This window comes from Pavona decussata, unplaced genomic scaffold (genome assembly GCF_977016875.1).
Source record: "Pavona decussata unplaced genomic scaffold, jaPavDecu1.1 SCAFFOLD_219, whole genome shotgun sequence".
Lineage (NCBI taxonomy): Eukaryota > Metazoa > Cnidaria > Anthozoa > Scleractinia > Agariciidae > Pavona > Pavona decussata.
In genome coordinates, this window is record NW_028145624.1 from 1,846,074 (window position 1) to 1,869,225 (window position 23,152).

At 38.4% G+C, this 23,152-nt stretch overlaps 1 protein-coding gene across 1 annotated transcript; it reads right to left on the reverse strand.

Annotated features, from left to right (window-relative positions):
* Positions 1–5,007: 5,007 nt before the first annotated feature.
* On the reverse strand, positions 5,008–23,014 carry LOC146459465 (uncharacterized). The gene is made up of 14 exons (XM_085089387.1): positions 22,529–23,014; positions 21,238–21,489; positions 20,309–20,641; positions 18,263–18,604; positions 16,957–17,079; positions 15,577–15,695; positions 14,995–15,111; positions 13,406–13,563; positions 12,411–12,592; positions 11,207–11,350; positions 10,413–10,528; positions 9,073–9,177; positions 8,056–8,162; positions 5,008–7,060 (listed from the first exon to the last, which is right to left on the reverse strand). The coding sequence occupies exons 1-14, from the start codon at positions 22,833–22,835 to the stop codon at positions 6,913–6,915; spliced, it is 2,553 nt and encodes an 850-aa protein (XP_084945513.1). The 5' UTR covers positions 22,836–23,014; the 3' UTR covers positions 5,008–6,912.
* Between the last annotated feature and the right edge of the window lie 138 nt (positions 23,015–23,152).

Below are 23,152 nucleotides of genomic sequence, written 5' to 3' on the forward strand. Positions count from 1 at the left end.
ATTTGACCAATCAGAGGGCTCCAAATATCTGGTGCCCACGGAAGGGCAAAGGTAAAAATCACACGACATATGATACCGAATCAGCCAATCATAGCGCTTGTTGCAATCCGCGCCACTTGGCACCGGCTGAGAAAAAAAATTACGAATGTAAATAATGAATTGATTTTTCTACGTTCACCTAGGTTTAGGTCGTAGCAATAAATAAAATATTATATTTTTTACGGTCAATAAATTTACAAAGTACTTTGTTTAAGTGGCTCGTTTTTACCCTTCTCTGGTGGGATGAAAGCGGATAGCAAATTAATTAAAGTTTACACTTCGGTCCCACCGGGAACGCGATCTGTTTTTATTGTTGTGGCTTTGTGAATATCATTGCCAAGCAAACTGACTTTTGGTTAAGAATTTTTTAAAATTGTATTGTGTCGCGAGTATTTTAAAACATTTTTTAGTTTATACGTCAATAGAATTTTTAAAATAATTAGTAAGAACTAACCAAAGAATCCCTGCTATATCGCGTGGCTAAGAAATTCAGCCCGGTCGACTTAGGCTGAAAATCAAAACTCGTGTAAACGTAATCAACTGTCAATCCGGGCTGAGAAAGAACTAACAAATGCAAAGTCATGATTGTGATTTGAACGGAAATGTCTCATCTTGGTTTCATTTTCTCCACGTTGTTTCAATTTGCGCCCGGGCTGAAATTCGCAGCGAAATCTTCCTTCCCCAACGCCATGCAACCAGGCTAAAGCCGAAAATCGACGTTGCTTTTGAAACTCTCACCACTCACTCCGCATCTCTTTGTCGCCGCTTCGCAGCTCAATTCTGTTTGCAAAGAAAACTGAAAGAAAACCTCTGGGACGAGGGTGGGCACTTAAAACTAAGGGAGCCGGCTAAGTAGCTAGGAGTTCTTTGACTGAACTGTGACAAACGGTCGCCTTACAGTCGGGTGGAACTTGGATAAATCGAAGTATTAAAATCAACCGACGAAAACAGGAATTACAATTAGTATACTTGTAATTCCAAGTAGTATACTTGTAATTCGTGGATAACTTAATTGTAATAAGTGGATGCATGAAAATTCAAACGAAGAGGAGACTGATTTGTTTCGATATTCATAAACCAAGTGGAATTGAGAGGGGGGGGGGGCATCCTCAGTATAAAAACTTACTTGACTCTTTTAAAAATGCGTAAAACAAAAGTTGTAAATTACCGTTTTAAAACAATAGTCTGCAAACAACGAAAGGTAGAAAACAAAGAAGAATTTTCACAGGTTTTTACACTGAGTATCGTCAAGAGACTATGATATAGTCTCTTGGTATCGTCCATTGACGGCGTCTGAAATAAGCAACATTTCAGTATTAGGCTCAACCAGGAGCCCATGCAACTCCCCCCGCCACCCAAACCCTCGGAAAGAAGGCATTGTTCTCATCGTCGCTCAGACATTCAAAACAATATTACATGCATGAGGAGCCAGTAGGGCGTAAGCAGGAATTCTTGCTATTCTTTCTGTCTTTTCCTTCAGGCAGCTCTCAGCGAAATGAATAATACGCGCGCTTTTTGCGTTTGTCTTCCGGCTACGAAAGGGCTAAGCCGGGTCAGTTAAAACGGGATCACGACGAGGTGCTGGTGAATAGTTTTTTGATCTTTACTTCGTGTTTGCAAGAACTGGTATATTTTACCCCAGCATTGTTGACAACTACGATGTTTTGAAATCTTATACCTTTATTTCGTCATACAATAACATGCGCTGATGATAAAATCCAACATCGGCGAATTCTGGAGTGAACCGACGTGGCACGTCACCTGATGTCGGTCTATTGCTCTAGACCCTAGGGGGGGGGGGGGGGGTACTCTCTTAGGTATGTGCCAATCAAGGGGTATGGTGTTTGAGGCCAGGCCGGTCTGTATACGGGTATGGAAGAATTACATATTTTGGTCCGAAATAGGGCCGGGTTTGGAGAGCCGGGTGGAGGACCCCGACCAAAAATTCTGAGGAGTACCGGCCTACAACGGGAATAAGAAGCCTACTCCTGCTGTATACGTAATGAAAAACAGCATCATCAGCGTTATTGTAACAAAGTAGGGTGACTGATCAAGATCAGAAGACACCTCGAGCTCATGGTACCAACCGTTGCTTCGCATATTTTCAGTTGAAATCCCCGAACTTTGGGAAGACTTTGTAGTCTAGAGCAAGAGAGGACCTTCATCCTCTCTTGTCTAGAGTTTATTGCCTTAGTCTAAAACAATAAAAAAAAAAAACCTCTGTTATCCTCGCTTCATGTGAAAGCCGTAAGTCTTTGTGGAAGTTGTTCTTCGGTTACCCCCTTTCCACAAAGGAGAGTGCTAAAGAGGGTGACACCACAACCTCCTACGCACGCAGACGCTCTTTGCACTCGTAACGCACGTGACGAGCCCAAAGAACATCTTGCGTATGAGGCCAGTGAAATTACACTTCCGGCGTTGCTGGTTGCTCATGGATAAGGCCGGACTTTAACCCGGTTGCAGTAAGAGTATTACAAATCCTCCTGGATTGGATGCTGGCTCACCACAGTGCAGGAGTCCAATATCAATGGGTATTGGATTTTTCGTTTACCGCGTCAGCTTTAGAGACCTGCCTCATAAATTCAAAGAGGGCCGAATGTACCATATCAGCCTCTGGAATGCATCTGAGACAGGCTTCGTTGCTTCAGGGGCTAGAGTTTTTTTAGTTTTTCTTAGAAATAGGTAACCCTCGAACAGTGAGAAGCTAGCTGTGAGCGCCCCTTGGGAAATTTTAAAAACGTCAACTTATTGCACTTTATTAGAGGTGTGATCGGACTCTCGTTTTGAGGACAAGGCGCTGTTTTCCACCAAAAGAGGCTGATAGTCTTCACAACTTTCTGCGGGTGATAACTGAGTAGAGAACACGACTTTCCGTGCAAGTTTTAGAGAATATTGACATGAATCTATCCTAATCTCTGCTTGATTCGAGAGAACACCAGTAGCCCAGTGCCGATGACATAGCAAAGAATGAAGATATCACTTGTTTGAACAGTAGACAAATTAAACTGAACATCACCTGTATTTTTTTGTTTTTGCTGTTTTGCGGGGTTTGCGCGAACAAGACCGGATAAAATGCCACAGGATACAAAATCCTCCTCCCTCTGCCATTTAAATGTTTAGAGAATCACAAAACTGATCAGTTATAGACAATATATGATGATAATGATGAAGATGATTTTGATGATGATGTTGAGAAAAGAGAATATTTAACCGCACGCTCGATACCTCTCATGCGCCGAACCAAGTGGTACAGGAGGTTGCAGTTCGAAAGAGATATGGTGCCTGGATCAATTTGGTCGGGCATATTTGAATTTAAGGTATACGGCAAAATCTCAAGGTAAAGCAGAGCTTGCCGCATACAAAATACGACGCCATACGAGCGACTTCGGCTCCTTTCATACTCCGAACCTAATGCATATACGACTATGTATTTTTCAATATAACGAGACCATGCGATTAGCTTAGGTCTGGTAGCGTAACCATTCACATTTTTTTACGCGAGCAGGGTGCATGCTTGGTTTGACAAAAAGTACGCCGTTTGAATCAACGGACGCTCCAAGGTCGAACTTATTGAAATCAACTTACGCCGTCTAAATCATGAGGAGCCCAGTACGTGCCATGATTACCCTGCAATTTTCCCGTTCGCATAACGACTTTTTTGTCGAGTGTTTTGCCGTTTTTTTTGTCAAGATAGTAATAGCGAGTTTTCTTTACCTGAGGATAAATTTGTTCAGGTGTAAGCCAAAATGCTGAGGGTCCAGAAAATGCTAAAGTTAAGTTTTAAAAACTGCAAAAGCCGTGAACGAAGATCCTGCTTGCTTGTACGTTTGATCTCACAGGAGATCTAATCAGCCAAACTTGAAAAGTAGACGATGAGAAGTCCAAAGACTACTGCAAAGCTGACACAACATAATATATTTTAAAACAATATTTCGGCTGGCCAAACCAGCCTTCTTCAGGTTTAGATGTTACTAAATTATATAAATGAAACTACTGTTTCTGAACATTTTCTTTCTCAACCTAACCACTGCCACACTGACATGCAACTAATACCACTTGAAGTTATCCACTCCTCACGTGATTCAATCAGAAAAGCCAGAGAGTCTTTTCTTATAGATTTAGCGGGGACCTTGGAACCCCACGGTTTGAATAGACGTGATGAATTGTAATAATTTTTATTTTATTTTACTTATTTCCTTATCCTTTGGTTGCACATTTCACAATTGTGTACTTAGTGCCCTGGTCTTTGAGTGGAAACGAGGCTAGAGTTAACTCTCTTTGATACAACGTTCTTATGCTGACTAGTTGCGCGGGATGCCCTGAGGGCAGCCCGTGTCTAAATTCGGTGGCGTTTCTTTTTTATCGTAGTCGCAAATGTGCATCTTTCAACTATCAAATTCAGTTTTCTAGAAGGGGGATATTTCAATTGCGAAGGGAGGATAGCTTTAAAAATCTGCAAAGCGTACAATGGAAATAAATCAGGCACAGCATCACGCGTTAAATGCCAGTATAGGCATCTTGTTTTCATTTACACGCAGGAGAAGCGCTGAGATTTGGATCAACACAAATAAAACTCTAGCCTCGCTTCCACTCAAAGGCCAGGTCACTAAGCCCATAACCGCGAAAGGGGCTATTTTGCGAAGGTCTGGAAAGGATTTTTCTTGCAAGTTTCCTATAGCTCAAGTTCACCAATTTTAAGATTGTTCTATTAGTGCGAACAAATAATTAAAATATAGCCTGCGTAGCAGTCGTTTCCGTTCCCTTCAAGCCAAACGGGGCAAGCGCGCGAGGGTATTGGGCAAAAAGGAGCAAAAATGTAGGAGCAGGGGGGGGGGGGGGGGGAGGAACGGGGAAGGAAAGGTAACGCCTGCCGCTGGGCCCAGACATTTTACCGAACGCCCCCAAATGACTTCGCTCCGTTGGGGCCTACACTGTCAGGTCAAAAAATATAAAAAATCAGGAAATATATGCGTGCATGCTAGGATTTGTTTATTCTTACAACTTGTGACATAAAATTGCAACATTAAGTGCTAAATAAATTATCTGTTGAGGTATTTAAATCACGTTTAACGCGACGAAATAAAATTCAATTTATGTAAATATAAACAACTTACTATGAACTGATTGGTTGGAAAACAATTCACCATCAGTCAATGGAAACATTAGTTTGACGTTTTTTTGTTTTGTTTTGCAACAGAAATAAAAAACTTTCGTAGCTGGCATGCGTTTCCCAAATCTCCCGAAAAACTATTTTACGTGCACAATGTTTAATACCAGAAGTTTGATTTTTGTTGACTTGAAAATAACATCGTTCTCCAGGGTCTTCCCTTGTAAATTGGGAACGAGGTTGATTTGAAAGCTAAAACGTGTGAAACCTTAACAAGTTTAAGAAACACATTGGGCTAGTTTGGACGAAAAACTACCACATATCGATAGGAATGGATACGAGAAATACTTTTCCCACTCGAAAACTGTTTGGCAGTTTTGCGAAACGCACGCCTGTTCTCCATGAAGTAAAGCAATGGTATTCGAAAAATTTCTGAACTTTATGGAAACACGGAAAGCGTTTTATATTTCTTGGCTTTAAACCAGCTCTACTCTGTTTCTTAAAATTATAATGGAAAAGTAACCCACCCTTAAATTATCGTGATACCAGTTAAGGAAAAAGCAAATCAGCAAGCACGGGAAAGCCGCTTGCCGTGTGCGCTTCGGGTTGAATACAGCTGTTTTTCAGTATTACGGAACTTTTAAGCCTGGTTTTCACTAGCAACGCAAGCACAGGCACAAGAACAAGCATGGGAGATTTATGTCAAGTGAAAACGAACGCGACGCAAGCACAAGCACAAGAAAAGGAATATTTTTGATCCTTGTGTTTGTGCTTATGCTTATGCTTGCGTCTGTGCTTGCGTCGCTAGCGAAAACCAGGCTTAAGCTGGGACGACAGCAACGGCAACGTCACTTGAAAATATTACTTCACTTTCATTTGTGCTACTTCGCGATCATTTTAACTCGTTCAACTTCTACACAAACGACGAACTACCCAGGAACCAAATTGGTAGGAATGACGCTTGGGTTAAGAAAGAGAATGAAAAATTCACCGTCGTGTGCTCACGTTCTCCACAAAACCTTGAATTTGGTCATTTCACGTTGTTGTTTTGCAGAGGACGGTGACAAATGTACAAAAATTAAACCCCACGTGCAGAGCGATTGGTTTTGTTCATTAAATATGTTTTTGCGGCGTTGTCGTTATCGTCGCCGTCGTCAGTTGCTTAAGTTCTCTATTAACGCTGCCGGAAAACCTAAGCAACAAGATGATAAGGTGACATGAATTACCAAATTCACCCCTACAGAGAATAAATCACAGAGGCAAATGTTTCGCTGCGACAAGTTACAGCCGAATTACAAAAAGACTTACAGCTACCCATACTACCTTTCGATCTTGTCCCGTTAGCTCCAAAGAGGCTTTGTAAACATCCTTCAAGTTGAGTTTGAAATTCGTGGTTGGCGGGAAAAATTGAATGTCGAAATCAAATCCCAGTTTGTGTAATTTGGTTTTCATGTTTGAGTCGTGACTTTCCTGTGATGCTTTTTATTGTTCGTTGCTTGAAGAAATAAAATTCATATTTTTTTCCCAGCCATTTAATTTTGTCGTTCGTTTCCGCTCACCCGCAGAAGAAAATAATTTAAAGTTATTTAAGGCGCGTTGGACGCGCACGGTTGTTTTTCTGACCAATGAAACACAAAACAAGTATTCCCCTAGAAAAATGAATCATTAAAAAATGCTCGGTGTATTCTAATCACAGCCTTACGATTGCTAAGGTGAACTAAATAATTATACATTTTATGTAATTAAAAGTAACATGAGTAGTACTCTTATGAGCGCAATAAATTAGAACTGAGCCAGTGTCGGTCAAAAGCTGCAGCTTTTTTCACCATCTCTTTCAGAGAAAGTTGGCCCCACTTGGTTTGCAGATTATGTGCAAACTTGCTTGTAAAGCTTGTACCATCAGGGTCAGATTGCCTTTAAAAAAGAAAAAAAAAGATATATTAACAGTGATATTAGTTTTATTGTCAGAGGGTACTTCAAAAATGAGACAAATCCTAAGGCAATTTGCTATGCTAAAGAGGCGGTTTGTAAAGACTGAATTGCCGCACGGTGGAACTCTTGCGCCAAATAAGCGAGAATACACCTTATTCTGAAATGGCTACCATTTTAATATTCTTTTGTTGGCATTCAAATTAGCCCTTCTTACCTCGTTTTTAAGCTCAAAAATCAAAATAATATTTTATCTTGAAGGACGCAAGAAGCTAGGGCTAATTTGAATGTAAACAAAAGAATATTAAAATAGTAGCCATTTTGGAGGCGAAAACGTGTAACCGGTGCCAAGCTGGAAAACGCACGTAACGTTGGTTTAATTACTCCTGATTGGTTGACAAAACAGCGTGACAGTTTGCTCGGTCCGTTTGGAACACAGGGGACCATGTTGCAAGGAAATTTATCGACATGCGACACAAAACGAGTGCTGTGCACATGAAGGAAAATGACCTCCTTGAAAATGTTGTTTTCTTGACATTTTCAGTGAAGTTCAACAAGAAGTTGACCTCATAATTAATGCAAAATGTCAAAGGACAGAATTTGTGCGGTGAAACTCCTGTTCAACAGCTAAAAAATAAATTCGAATAAATGAACGCACGGGGGAGAGTTTCGCTGAAACATGTCCCCGACACATATTTCTGCGAGTGCCGGTACACGTTGTAATTTTGTCCCTGATACAGGTCCCTGCTACAAGACCTTTATCGTGTGCATCAGTACGTTCTTTGTCCTAGAAACATGTCCCTCGACAAGTTAAGCCTCGTTTAATTAACGCACGTTATAGTCTTGAACGAAAGTGGAAATGGTGAACGCCTTTTGTATGCATGTGACGAAAACGATCGACCTCCCTTTCTACCCCGGCGTGGGAAGATACAACTAAAAATTTAATTTCTTTGCAATAAAGGAGTAAACTAATTACTAACCCGGAATCGCCTTCTTTAGGCACGCTGATCATGACGTCAAGTGGGGCGGTCATAAATGCCAGTCCGGTCGTGCATGTATTCAAGTCATCAACTATCAAGATTTTAGGCTGCAAAAAATGGCATGACGGTAATTAACAAACGTTAAAAAACACCATACGTAACAGGCAAGGGACATTTAAGCGACAAAACAAAACGAACCGATGTCTGAATTTCAAGCCTGAACGATAGAGGGGTATTTACAAAGAGCACACTTGTACTATAGTCTGACTCGGGTCATCCGGCAACATATTCCGATGTCTTTTAAATTTGTCGTGCCAGTCATTACCGTAAAATGTTTCGTTTCCCATCCTTCGATCGACCCATGGTTTCAAAAGTAAAAAGAACAACCACGTTTCTGATTTATTGCGTTCTCCCCTTTCTTGGGTGTTTTCAAGTCTCACACGCTCCGTAACGCTCACAATGAATAAAAAGCCTTCGAACACCTTTCGGAACAGGCTCGATTCGATATTTTTTAAATTCAGCTTGACAATGAGGCAGAGGACACACAAAAAAAGGAAATATAGTAATCATGTTTATCTATTTCAGTTGTTCGTGTCCTCTGGTCCTCAAAATCAACTTTGATTTTAATATTTTAAAAGAAGCCTAATAACGGCTCGTTGCAAAATAAATAAATAAATAATAATAAATAAATTTAATACTTATATAGCGCGAAATTCGTTATATGTATATGATCTAATCCGCTTTACAATAAGTTAAAAAATATCTAAAAGAAACTGCAGGGAATATGATAGTTAAAACTACAAAATGGAACAAAATTAATAAATTAAAAAGCGATAATAAATCTATATGGTACATAGTCAAATGGCAATAAGGTGGAAGATATGATCAATGTTTGCATGGGATTATCGATTATGGGTTTGCCGGTATCTCTTTATAAACCTGGGTGAAGAGAGCAATGTGGATGAGTAAACTATCTGCAAGACTGATGCAGAAAGAAGACAAATTCCAAATACTTACCCCTCTGAGCTTCTCACACATAAGATCCAGGGCCCACTGCAAAGGTACACTAGCGGGAGTGGGGTCCGTCACATCTTTCCCATAAAAGTAGTTGCGATCGAGTATCTGAAATAAATTGTAAAATAAATTGTGGACTAGATCAGCCAGTATAGGAGTGGAAGCTACTTTTTTACAGTTTTATTTTTATAATTGTTTGCCACACTGAGATGTAAGTAAACAAAGGCTAGAGGTAAAGTGCATCGGATTAAAATGCTCTTATATTCGCGCGCGGACAATACCGACGGCGCGAATTTGTTTTTGAACTTTTATCGAGTTCTTTTTTTGTGTGCTCAAGTAAACGTACAGCGTAAAAGTTTTATTAAATATGACCACAGGTAAACAATAAATATGCACTCAACAAAAAGAACAACAACAACAACAACAGACAAAAAAGCGCAGCCTGTGGTTGAACATGGGGACGAGGCTGATCACGTGACCAGATCCGCGAAATTCGAGTAGTTGCGACAAAAACATATGCATGGTCATGCATGGACCCTCTCTCGAGAAGGAAGACAGGTGAGATTGGCTTGAATATTTCTCAATTGGTTTGTACAGTCCCGATAACGAAAAAAAGGAGGTAAGCTAAGCTTAAATCTTAATAGATGTAAGCTTATTTTTTTCAATGAGTGACACTGGCATGCTCGGAAAAGAAAATGTAAGCTTACTTCGCTGGTCAGACCCACACTAGAATATACATGATCATCCTGGGACCAAAATTATAGGAAATACCAACAGACCTGCTTGGGCAAGTTCAGAGGGGAATTGGTCGTTTCGCCACAAGGATTTACTCAAGGGAGGAAGGCTGTGTCACCTAGAACCTGCCGCTCTCACACTCTCAAGTTCATCCCACTCCAATCATCATGTGATGCATACAAATAAATATTATTTTAGTTTCTGACCACGGACGATCAATGACTAAACAACTTGCCTACTGAGATAATAACATTGGACTCATTGCATTGGACTCTGCCCAACCATTTGTTTCAACTTTTAGCTTGTTCTATTTCGTAGTTAGCACTGTACTCACCATATGTGTTTGGATTTTATTGCACCCTTTTTGAAAACAAGTTAAACTTGTTTTAATCATACTTGTGAACCATCCTGACTTATCCTGACTAGGATCTTGCAAGTTATAATTTATGCAGGTCACATTGCTAGAATTTAAATGATAAATCCCACAAAAAAACAGAGAGCTTGCTTGCAGGCTACGTATCTATTTCACTGAGCACCACCTTGCACTGATGTATTACAATAAATAACTTCGATAAATTTTGCAAATTAATATAATTTATGATACAAACCATTTTAGTGTGCCCCATGAAATACACCATCACTATTTTCTTTTTGTCACCCAATCCGTTCAAAGTCTTTCTTAGTCCATCCATGATTTCTTTTGCTGACTTGTCACAAATCTCCTCTGATGAATCAGAATGTAATATTATTAGATAATGACGCTCGGAATTCAGGAAATGATCAACAGAGAGAACTTTTCCTGTGGGTAATGTGTTGAAAATGGTGGAATCTGGGGGGGAGGGTGGGAATACATGTACAATGTATTAATGATGTATTATGTTGAAAATACAGTAACGGAAATATTTTGAAAAAGATAGCCTCCTTTGGTTGCCTACTCAAGTATAAGTAACCAAGGAGACAACAGTAATAAAATAAAATTCAAAGAGTGCAGCTAAAATTGGAGACCAAATAATCTAAAAAAGAGAAAGGCTGATTTCACGGTCAGGTTTTTTGTTCTAGAATTTTTTTGCTGATTAGGTCCTTCACTATAAGATCCAGTACTTTTATTTTGTCATGGTAGACCTTGCAAACGCAGTTAATTACTGTTTTTTTTTTTAGCTAAAATTGGCCTGCATTTAGGCTATATTACACTGTAATCCTGAACAGTGATCAGCATCAAATTTCTCCTTGTAATATCAATGCTTATTCACCCAAGGCGAATTTTCTTGGTATTGTAATGACTTCTCCCCGAGCTAAAAACCTTGGTTAACTTTTAATTGTGGATTAGCATCAATCTGCTTTTGAACAACTGGGCCTGGAAGTTTCTGTGACATGAAATCTGAAAAATTATATAGAAACATACCAAAATGCCAGCCAGCTTTTAACAGTGCCATCCGCAATGCTTCACGGTCCTTAACGCATTGGTTGGTTACTTGTCCATAATACTTCGAGTTTGACACTATAATGGCATGTTGAGTTAGGTTGCTCAAAGAAGGTGCCTGAGGACCTTTGGAGTCAAATTACAAATTAAAAATTAACACCATACAATCTCAATGTTACAGCAATTAAAACTTAAAAATTCAAAAAGATGAATACAAAAATAGGTACATGCAATTAATAAGTCAGTCAGTCAATCAGTCTAAAGTGAAAATTTTTATAAAAACTAGTAATAGTAATCACAGATTAAAAAGTGCGGTCAACATGCCAATTTGTATGTTGAAGAGAGGGGACTTGTGTGGATGAAAGACGCAGCGTGCTTGCACAATCTCACGAGCCAGAGGCTTATGATAAAGTACATATGCCACCATAACCCAGATCAAATTAGAATTTGGAAATGTTGGTTTTTGGGGAGAGGGGAAAACCAGAGTATCCAGAGCAAAACCTCTCAGAGCAAGGACGAGAACCAGCAACGAACTCAACCCACATATGAGGCCTCAGGTCTGGGAATTGAACCCGGTGCACAGCGGTGGGAGGTGAGTCAGCCCTCACCATTGTACGGTCCCTGCTCCCCCACGAAAACAAGGAAGGGCATTTGAGCAGGACATGTTGAAAGGGAAAGAAACTATATCCATCCATGGAATTTGCACAGAAATGATGGCTGAATGTAGCCAAAAAAAAAGGCTATATTTTTCAAAACCAATAATTGTGTTATTTTATTTTTTTATACTTGGAAATTTTGGGGGTCTTCGTTTTTGAGTTTTCAGGGTCTTAGGGTCTTAGGGTCTTAGGGTTACCGTTTTAGAGGTCTTCGTTTTCGAGACACCCGCACATTTGAGCAAAAACAAAAACGTCAACAACAACAACCAAAAATTCAACATGATGTAACTATTATTATAGAGTAGAACTTTAAAGAATTTTTACTCATTTTTCATCAGAATATTATTAAACAGTGGAACACCCTCCCTAAATTAAATAGCAGAAGTGAAGGATTTTAACATTTTTAGAAGTAAACTGAGAAAATTTTTTAAAATAAGTTAAACTTTTTAAATTATTACATTTTTAATGTATTATCCTTGATAAGGATAACCTCCAACGTTTCCTTTATCACCAGCCTGTCAAAGACTAACCTTCACTATCTCCAGGATTAAGACAAATCAGAGGAAGAGACGAGTTGAGGGAGAATTCCAAGGGTAAAGTACAAGCTTCTGTTTGTTCTTTTTGTGACAAATCTCTTCTGATGTTATCAAATAGTTCTTCCAGCATCACATTCTCTTCTTCCACATTCCTCACCACACTTTGTATGTAATCCCTAATAATAATAATTTTATTATTATAAATTATAATAATTATATTAGTTTATTCCTACTCTGCTACGAATTTGTCATCAAACTGACAAAATCAGTCCTGACTGGATGAGCTATGTTTGAAATGTTATGAGAGAAGACTACATTGCCAAGACATGTGACATTCTAACGCTAACTCTTCCACAACCGCGCACTGATTATTTAAAGAAAAGTTTCTCATACAGTGGAGCTCAGTGGTGGAACAGTTTGCCAATAGAATCACGGCAAGCAAGTTCCTTGAATGATTTTAAGACTAAATTGAGACGCCACAGTTATAAGTAAGATTTTAAACACGGCCTCCAAGAAAAGCAGCATTTATTGTTTAGCTTTGGTTTATTATTTTTAACTTTTATAATCCTAGTTAGGTAGATAGATAGTGAGTTGATAATGATAATCTAAGTAGCTGATGGAAAAACCATGTATAAATTGAAATTACAGTGCAACGAACTCAACCGGTGAAACCAAACAATTGATCAGCCAATCACAGGTCACATTTACAACAAATTAAGGAGTCTGTCTTTGGTAGTTTGTAAACCAACCAAAAACGAGAACATTTATTTAAATTTTAATGTGTTGGTTTTATCGGTGGCCCCGAGTTAGTTGCACTGTAAAAAATACAACAACAAAAGAAAACGGTTGGAATAACCTCAAAACTGGCCATAATGTTTGACATGCTATAAAGATGCTTTAATCTTTATTCCTAAAATTTACAGTTTCATATTGAACAGGTTTCACTTAGAGCTTTAACTTTTGGTATATAAGTACAATGGGATACATACAGCCTCCTTTGCTCTTTTCGGATGGTTCCTGGATGGCAAGGGAAAGCAATAATTGCATTTGGAGGTGGGCACATTGGAGCCAATCCTTGCAGAACACCATTAAAATTTGCACCTGTCACACCATTCTCATGAGCCCCATCTACTATTACTATTTGCATCTGAAAAAACAAAACAAAAACAATGCAAAAATTAATATCCATTATTAATATTGAGATGTTATTAATTATTAAAATCTTATTAACATCTTATTGTGAACATGTTGAACACATGCATGTGAGTAATTCAAGAAAGATTGTCACAGAAAAGACATGGTTATAGATCCTTTAAATCTGTTAGCAGCTGCCATTTTTCTAAGGGTGCTGTAATATAATGGTGAAGATGATGACGATGATGATGATGATGATGATGATGATGAAAGAAAATTTTTAGACAGGATAACTGTGTTAGTTTAAAACAAAAACTGCTATAATTAATACAGGTCCTGCATATAGTCCATAAATTTATTTCATGTGAGTTTATTTCAATCCAATAATCATATATCATCCCAATCAATACACAAGGATAATATACCAGGAGTCAAAACACAGCTGACTCAAGTGGATTTAGAGTCAGAAAAATTAACAGTTTCATGGACAGGCTCACGTATAGCACAACCATATACCCAACAGTTTTCCTGAGTGCTCCGCTGCTTTGCTCACATGCCCAAACCCCTCCATCTTCCCCCACTCTGGTGCCTGCCATATTGACAGACCTCTCAAGTCTCACGATTTTGCTGTGACACTCATGATTTTCGGTTCAGTCTCATGGTCTCACGACGAGACACAAAAATCTCACGATAAACAGAATCACAGGCTTCTATAATTTCATTTTTGGCTTGCTTAGGTGCCTTCTTTGCACCAATTCTGTGCAGATCAATCTTCTATGTAATGTATCAAACACGGGAAGGTGTGTTTCATCAAATATCCAAACACTGAGAAGTAGGTAGAAAAAACGAGGCGCAGCCGAGTTTTTTTAAATGACTTCGAGGTGTTTGGATATCAGATGAAACACACTTTAGAGTGTTTGATATGGCTTCTCAAATGATCAATAATTCTAGGAGAAATTCAAGGCTAAAGTTGCCAAAATTTTATGGTAATTAGGAACACATATCCAAACCACGGTCACAGTAGTGATTTTCTTTGTTTTCTCTTGATGAATTATTAATGAGTTTAAGAAGTTAGTAAACAACCTTAAGTTCATCCATCTGTTTGCTGGAAACACAGTCCAATTGACCATATATAGAAGACATGTGCCAAATTAAGTTTTCATTACCAGTCTCTCCCATTTTGGTCACTCACATTTTCAAAATGGCGGAAATTGGACTTTCTCTTGATTAGCACCTGTGTTTACTCGGTTTTGTCTGCTGGTCAATCAATCTCCGTTTTTCTTTTACCTCAGTCTCCAGATTTTCAGTGTTTTGAGGTTGAGAGGTCTGTATTGAGTACTCAAATACTAACTCCTTAGCCTTTCTTTTCAGGTCAACAAAAAACGTTACAGCTCTATAATTAGTGAAAACAAAGAAATTTAAAAATGAGAGAAGAAGTACGAACATCATTTTTACTCAGTTGTTTCACCAGCCAGTTGATGTTCAAGGAACTGTGTAGAAGATCTGCTCGTGAGGAAGGATTCTTCAAGTCAGCTGGCAGCAGGTAATTCTCACCATTTATCTGTAATCAAGAGAACAGAAGAGAGGCCTGTGTTAATTGTAATTTAATCATTTCCAAATTATCCGAACGAATGCATTTTAATTAATAATTTCTTGTTCATAGTTTGGCATTGCAACATGACAGTTATAGGGGTAGTCTCATAAAGTAATATTTTAGCAAATTTGAACTCAGTTCAAAGAGATTTATTATAAAACATCCTTTATTATGGATGGCCCATTTTGTTTTAAGGGTGGGGGGGGGGATAGTGTAAACAAAAAAAAATTCCTGCAAGGCTTTTGAAAAAACAAAAACAATTTGAGTATACATATAAAGGAAAGAAACATCTTGCAAATAAGTGAAATGGAAAATTTATACAAAGATTTCAGTCAAAATTCAAATCTGTGAAGAAAAATACTCCAACATCCCATCCCTCCCACCCCCCTTCAAAAACACAGTTAACATGAACAGAAATAACATTCAACTTACATGCACTGTAGGTCCCACTAGATAAACAAAGGATATAATTCTAGATTCCTTGAGATTCACCAGAAATGATTGAACAGTCTGGACCAAATCTGAAGCCTTGCACCGTTGTTTACGTGTCACTAACAGTGTAAAGATAACAGATGCATGTTGGTATTCTGTAATTAACTGGACATTGCAGTGCAAATGGTTTCAGAACTGCAGACAATCTGAATGCAGTATGGAAAAAAATTGATTCAAAATGATGATGATGACGATGACGATGATGATATGATTCTGTTTTAATTTATTACATTGTACATTGTATCATTTTTTAGATTAGTTCAATGTCTTTGAAAAGCCTCTCAGGGAAAGTAAATAAAGTATGTTATGTTATGATGATGCTGATGATTCTCAGTATTATTTAACGTTTAAAAAATGAGCAGGAGTGTTTTATCGGGTTTAAAACCACGAGCTGCAGCCAAGTGGTTTTAGACCCAATAAACACGTGCTGCGAGTTCTTTCAATGGCTTCAAAAACATTCCTGGAAAAGCGTGTGTCAATAGAGTTCATGACAATAATTATGCTTTTGTGAACGTTGGAAATTAGCATATGAGAAAAATACTGCATACTAATGAGGAGTGTTTTATCATCTGATAAAACACCGCATACCAATAAAGTAAAGTCACTGCAAGTGATGTATCATCAACCATTTAATAGGACAATGGGCTTATGAATTATTAATGAGTTTTAAAAGGACAATCATTTTAATATATTGCATCAAATTGGTGAAAAGAGAGGTGAAACAGAAACAATGGCAGACCAGATAATGGCAATGGCAAAGAACAGTCACTGTGTAAACAGGACCTGGGATAAATTAGTCAACAAACTTCTGCTTGAATAGAACTGAAAATGAGTTAAAAATCTACATCCCATCCAACTTATAATCAATTTAATCATTTAATAATTTATTTATAATTAATAGTTAATAGTAATTTCATGTAAGTCAACAGATCAAGAAAGAAGGATGTAGGTGGTTGTGTATTTAATGAGGCTACGTCAGCTTAATGTGACTATTGGGTTAGCTGATGTTAATTTCCAAATTAAGTTTATTTCTCCACATACACTATAAGTCCTTAGTCAGGAGCCATTGAAGATGTTGCATTGATTGCTATACAAAAATTACTTAATATATTGTTAATTCTTAAATTCTTATAAGTAAAGGTTTAGTTTTACATAGACAAGTGAAAATAAACGATAAAACCGAACTTGATAATGGCGTCATGACGACTCTGAAATGTTGTTCGGTTTTATTGTTTATTTTCACTTATCTATGTAATTCTTAAATTATCCATGAAATTTGAGAGGTACGAGTAAATTTAACCTAAGACATATAAAACTTACCATCCCATCCCAAATTGTCAAGCGCATCTTCCAACTTCCTCAGTTCTCTATCGTGCTCTTTTTCACTTTTACTGTTTCCACAACAGCTTAATAGAAGAGCATACTTTTTCACATCATTATCTTCTGTTGATAAAAGTATTTCAAATACATAAGTTAATAATGTGCTGTGTCTTGGTCATGAGAACTGAAAACCCTAAATACTGTACACACTCACTTTTTAATGTTCATAGCTGAGTTATGCATTTGGGTCTTGACAATCTGCCAGCCAGCGAGGTATGCGAGGCAGATGTGCAAAGCACTCGGGTTAGCCTAAAAAACACTCCCGTTAGCCTAAAAAGCAATCCGCTTAGCCTAAATAGCACTCAGGTTAGATTAAATAGCTCCCCGGTTAGCTTAACGGTTAGCATTTACGTTGGGGGTTGTTCATGCCTTGCACATCTGCCTTGCATGTTTTGTTCATGCCTCGCACGTCTGCCTCGCATGCCTCGCTGGCTCGCATATTGTATACACTCAATGCATTTCAACTTTTATAGCCTTAACAATAAAATTTAATTGTTGTTTTCAAATTCCAGTATGGATGTTTGTGCACAATGATTCTTCTAAAAATATTACTTGAGAAATTAAGCTATCCCTAGGTGAATTATATATCATTTTCCTGTTTTGATCAATCTAGCATTTCTGGTGATATTTAATTGGGTCATGGGAATGAGTTTGGTGGTTCCCAGGGAGCAGGGATGGCGCAGTGGTGAGAGCACTCGTCTCCCACCAATGTGGCCAGGGTTCAATTTCTGGTGCTGACAAAATAATGATATGTGGTTATGGGTTAAGTTCGTTTTTGGTTCCCGTCCCTATCTCCAAGGGTTTTTCTCTGGGTACTCTGGTTTTCCTTCCTCCACCAAAAACCAACATTCCCAAATTCCAATTTGACCTGGAAAGAGTGGATGAAACAGCCACTCTGTGGAAGCCACTGAAATTCCCATGTATTTATTTATTCATTTTATTTTTTGATATACTCAGTAGTACACTGAAAAAAACAGAAGCCACACAGTAACCAATTGGCTGCTCAATAAATTTTTTATTGTCTGTTTGACAGAAGGTCACTTTTAACAACTCGTACAGTCATTTTTCACTTTCTCAATCACCTCTCTTCAAACAAAACGAAGTGGGCAATGATATTTTTTTCTAACTTTCGATCCATGGAAATGTTTATATAGTTATCTAATTAACTCAGAACATATTTCCATGCACCTGGGGTCTTGTTACCCAAAGACATTGCAGCTACTGACAACTTATATCAATACCATACCTGTACAACCAAAGACATCATCTTCATCATCATTATCATTAGACATCATATGGTGACCATCCTCCACTTGACGGGAAAGCTGACAACCTGGTTTGCTCTTTAAATCATGATCCTCCTTGTCCTCTACTTGACTTGGTACACGTGCATCTGGTTTGGTGTCTAACTCTGATCGTCTTTGGCCCTTGGGATTGTCGTCGTCTTCCACCTGACTTGGAATCCGTGCATCTGGTTTCCTGTCAATCTCCTTGGGATCCTGAGATTCTTGTCTAGGATATTGTAGCGGTTTGGATATTGTTTTGGGGTCGCTGGATTCTTCAACTGAGGATACCACATCCTTGGAATCTAATAACATTAATTAATGACTTGGTGAATTATTTTAACAGGATATCAATGCATATTGTTGTTCCCATTCAAACTGGTTTCCCTGCAGTTGTTAAAAAAATTGTGCATTTCTGAAAAGTTATTTGGGTTGGTTTGCTCTAAGCCCTTTACTCATGGGCACGCATTTTCATATCTGCTAACTCTCAATCATTTTATATGCACGAGTCTCACGCCTACAGACTAAAGACATGGATCTCACCCATTGAGGACAATATTATTTCACATGCCTAACTCACAAATCGGAGGCGAGTTGTTCTTTAACACATGATTAATAACAAAAATTCAATTCACTTTCCCATAAAAGAGGCGCTTAATGTTGACTCTGTGTCCTAACTGTATCACAACACACTAAAATTTTCGTGATTCAGTTTGCATTTTGATTTGAAACGTCTACAATCTGTTTGAATCGGTGTCCAAGGGTCATCGGAACATCTTCGGACATTTTTGGTAATGTTCGCAAGTCTTCGGAAAATCTTCGGAAGTGGCTGGGATGTTTTCACAAATCCTGGTCATGGCAAGACAAAAATCTCACGCATTTGACTCAGAAAAAGTTGGCAGGTATACATTATAAGGCACTTTAACCCTTTGCAGCCTAAATTAATTTTGGAAATTTAGAGAATATTTGTACATGAAAATCTGAAAATTATACCAAATATTCAATTTTAACTGTATTAGTGCCAAACGTTCACAGTATTTACATCAAGAAGAGTTCTTCATGGAAAAGCATTAAGAAAAAGTATTGACGTCTCTTGACAGGTGTCAGATGACGTCAAAGTCAATAATCAGTGTCACAGATATAAACAAGATAGGAATGTTTATTGCAGTCCAATGCTCAATTTGTAAACTAAAATTATGTTTTGTATCTTAAAACAACAATCCATGTCCCCTGCGTATAGCAAAACAAATTTGATGTTTTCTGTTGCTATAGGTCGCTGCAAATGCCGCTTTTGCCATGTCACACGGTATGTCAAGCAATCCTATCAGTAGCTAGGAATGTCAACATTTCCTCTCACAACTCTATCGAAAGTCCCCAACGCTTACGTTTGAAGGTCTGCCTCTCCCAGTATTTTCTACAATGTCAAAAGCTGCAAGATTGGCATCGATCACATCTTCAACTAAGAAAACAATGTCTATGTTCGCTGCTTGCGTGGCAAACTCGTCGCCTTGTTCTTCCAAACTATCTTCATCGCATCAAGTCCTTCAATGTCAGAATTGACTCAATCGTCGGGTATATCGAAGTTTTCGCTGAGATAATCGTGCATTTCATCCTGTGTCAAACGCTGAACGGCACTTGCCATAATGGCAAGGCCTTTAACATTTCCCGGGAGAATTGATGGTCGAATAAATCGCACATTTTTCGAGAAAAAGCTCCTAAACTGGCTCAAAAGCTACGAATAACAAAATCCAAGATGGCAACTGACGTTGTTTTGACTTTGGAAGTCTGGGAACTAAAAATTAAGAATCCGCTGAACAGAATTTGGTTGATTGTTGTCGTGTCTGATATATCAGACATCCGGTCGTAAAGGGTTAAATTAAGGCCTACAAGTTTTAGCAAGGCCAGGTTTGTTTGCTGACAAATGAACTATCAAAATATGCTGTCATAGTTGCTTCATGCTGCAGAAGCAGCTGAAGGTTTCTACCTACAAGGATAAAAGACAATCAAACCTGATTGCTGGTCTTCAGTGCTCTTGCTTTCCATCGGCGATTCTTTAGGAAGTTTGCACGCCTCTCTGATTTCATCCATCACATCCAATCTCCGAACATCATCATGTTTTAGCAGAACCAAGAGATCTTTGATAGTTTTCTTTGTATGTATCATCCTTTCAAACAGGCCTGTCATTTTTCCTTTGGTGTCTCCCTGCAGTTGTCTCACTTCATCAGCAGACATGTCCATAGCACAAGCTAGACCTCTCCAGTCATGGTTGTTCGCATTTTCTGGGTTCATCATGTTCTCAATTCTCACGCGCAGCCTGAAGGGGATGTCCTTAACAAGGGAGTCTGGATGACAAACAAACAAACAAACATCAAGAAATGCATGGTCAAACAGAAGCATACAACAATGTGTGGGTTCAGCTATAATTCTCACCCGACCAAAATCAAGCCTAACAAATTACTTGGAAATATGGGATTTTTTTTCAGGGTGGAGGGGTAACAAAAAAAAAATAATAATAATAAAAACAACAACACTCCTTTATACACTGTATGTTCATATTTTGTGTAGATGTCAGTGGTGACCACTTTTCATAGATCATTACAATATTACACAACAAATATTAAAAACTAAAATTTGCACCTTATTGTTCATTGTCATGGAAATTTGCAGCACAAATAGGCATATAGCAGACCATTTTTCATTGTGTCAGGTTTCATTGTGCAAGTATTGGATAAATCAACCTTTTATTAGTCCCAATATTGTGATCAGCAAATATTCTTATTTCTCCTCATGCAGAGAAGAAGGGAAATAATCACTACAATAAGGATATATTGATTAAGTATTTTTTCTTCCAGCCAGTATTATTAGAAACTTGGAGCTGACCAGTGTGAAGATTGTACATGTTGATAATGGGGTTAATGAAGTATTAATTCCTGGTTACCTGGGGTTATCACCAGAGAAGGTGAGTTCAGCTCTTGAAGCATTTGATTGCTGTTCCCTGCAGCTGGAGGCTGTTTGTTAATGGGTGACTGTGGCTCCTGGCTGTTAAATCTGTTAAAGTACACATTTTCAGTGTTGTTTCCAGCTGGTGCCGAGTACGGCGGAGGTGGTGAATTTGCTGGAATTTCCTGATCCTGATCATCAGGTTCTTCAGAAAATGGTGGAAGGCTTTTTGCTCTTCTCATTGGAATTTCTGTTGGAACAAAGCAGATGGTTTACAAAACACTGATAACCCAGTTGATCAATTTCAGTGGTCTAAATTGTATATATACTCAGCCTTTGTGTATCAAGTGATGGAGATTCCCCAGGTCACTACATGGAATTTCGGCGATCATTTCTGGCCTCCTGTTTTTGCTCAATATTCTCCTGTTGTTTGTCACTTTCCTATGTTTTCCCTGCTTCACTAGTCTTTTTTGCACAATCCTTTGTTGTTTTTCCGTGGTATGTCGTTCTTCTTTTACCTTTGGGGCATCCTAGCATGAGCATGCGTTTTTTCGGATAATGCATTGGAATGCCTTGACATTGTGTGAGGTTCAAAGTCATTCTTGTTCACTTTCACTATGTGTTTAAAACTCTACAGGTTATCCATGATAATTTTTCATTGAATTTGATCTCAAAATGCAGGAAATGGCATCTTAGAGGCCTATATGTTTTTTTTTTTTTTTTTTGGGGGGGGGGGGATGGCCCCAGAACACCCTAGAGGCTCATACCTTTGGCACTTCCCAAAACCTCCATTTTTCTTATTTCAAAGGGTTAGAATCTATGGGAATGCAACAAGAAAATTGGGGATAACTGTACATTTTTCAGAGGTTATAACACAACAATAATTCTAAGAAAGGTTAACAACACACAAAAATATATGGCATCACTGAAAATAGTGTGTACCCTCACTAAGATCTGCCTTTCCTATATAGTCATAAACCAGCACCAAATACCTCAGTATTAGTTTCTTGATCATCCCACAATACGCAGAAAATACGCACAGTAACAAAATGCGGCAGTGTCCTTAATATTATTTCCCATGCTGCACCGATTTCCCATGATGCTCATATAATCTGATGATAACGTCTATTTTGCAAAAGAGTCAGGCTTCCAGGTACAAAATAGTGAAACGGGCTACAGAAGCTTCTGTATGTGTATACCCTGTTCCTACACTGTTTGATCGAAAATCCTTATTAATCATAGTGTCTTTGGGGACTCAAATACGTTTACTCAAGCATAAAGGAACTCACCCGCTTGTCCTCGTAGCCTTCTTTCTTCGTTCTCCAGTTCCATCGCTAAATCCTCCTGTTTCAGTTCAGAATTCTTCAAGACCTCGATAAACAGTGGATAAGCTTTTTTCCCTCTCTTCTCTAATAAGCTGAGAAGGGTTTGTGTTCCAATTATAGCTCCCAATCTGTTAGATTTCGCTTCGATTTCTTCCTTGTCTGAATTGTTGAACAACGGCGAAAGATATCCACATAAAACTACAGGATTCGAAACTCGTTCCATAATAACGGAGGTCTTATTTGCTAAGACTTTCTTGTGAACTGGATCCATTTTAGCAAAGTCAGTCAACGAAGTTGTCAGTGCGTCTTTCAGATCTCTCCGTGTTTACTCCTGCAAGGCCAGAGAAAACTGAATACTTCCTCGCCCACGCCAGGCAGAAATAAGTTACCCTCAAAGTCGTCAAAAGTTAAAAATATGCTCTGGGATTCTCCCTACGGTGAATATACTTTCCATTTCAACTTACTTCCTGTTGCTTTCTCAGAAACGCGGGAAATCATCCGAAGATGCAGTTATTTACGTTGCTTGGTCTCTTATTGGTTCTTTTGTTCTCGATTATGTTCGTGAAGTATCGGTATATTTTTCCGCTC

Bases quoted from the DNA above. Each gene is read 5' to 3' on its own strand.
- LOC146459465 (XM_085089387.1), bottom strand. From the start codon at position 22,835: ATGGATCCAGTTCACAAGAAAGTCTTAGCAAATAAGACCTCCGTTATT. The intron at 18,605-20,308 runs GTTTGATTGTCT...TAATGTTATTAG, and splicing joins CACTGAAGACCAGCAATCAG to ATTCCAAGGATGTGGTATCC. The intron at 8,163-9,072 runs GTAAGTATTTGG...CATTTTTTGCAG, and splicing joins TGTGTGAGAAGCTCAGAGGG to CCTAAAATCTTGATAGTTGA.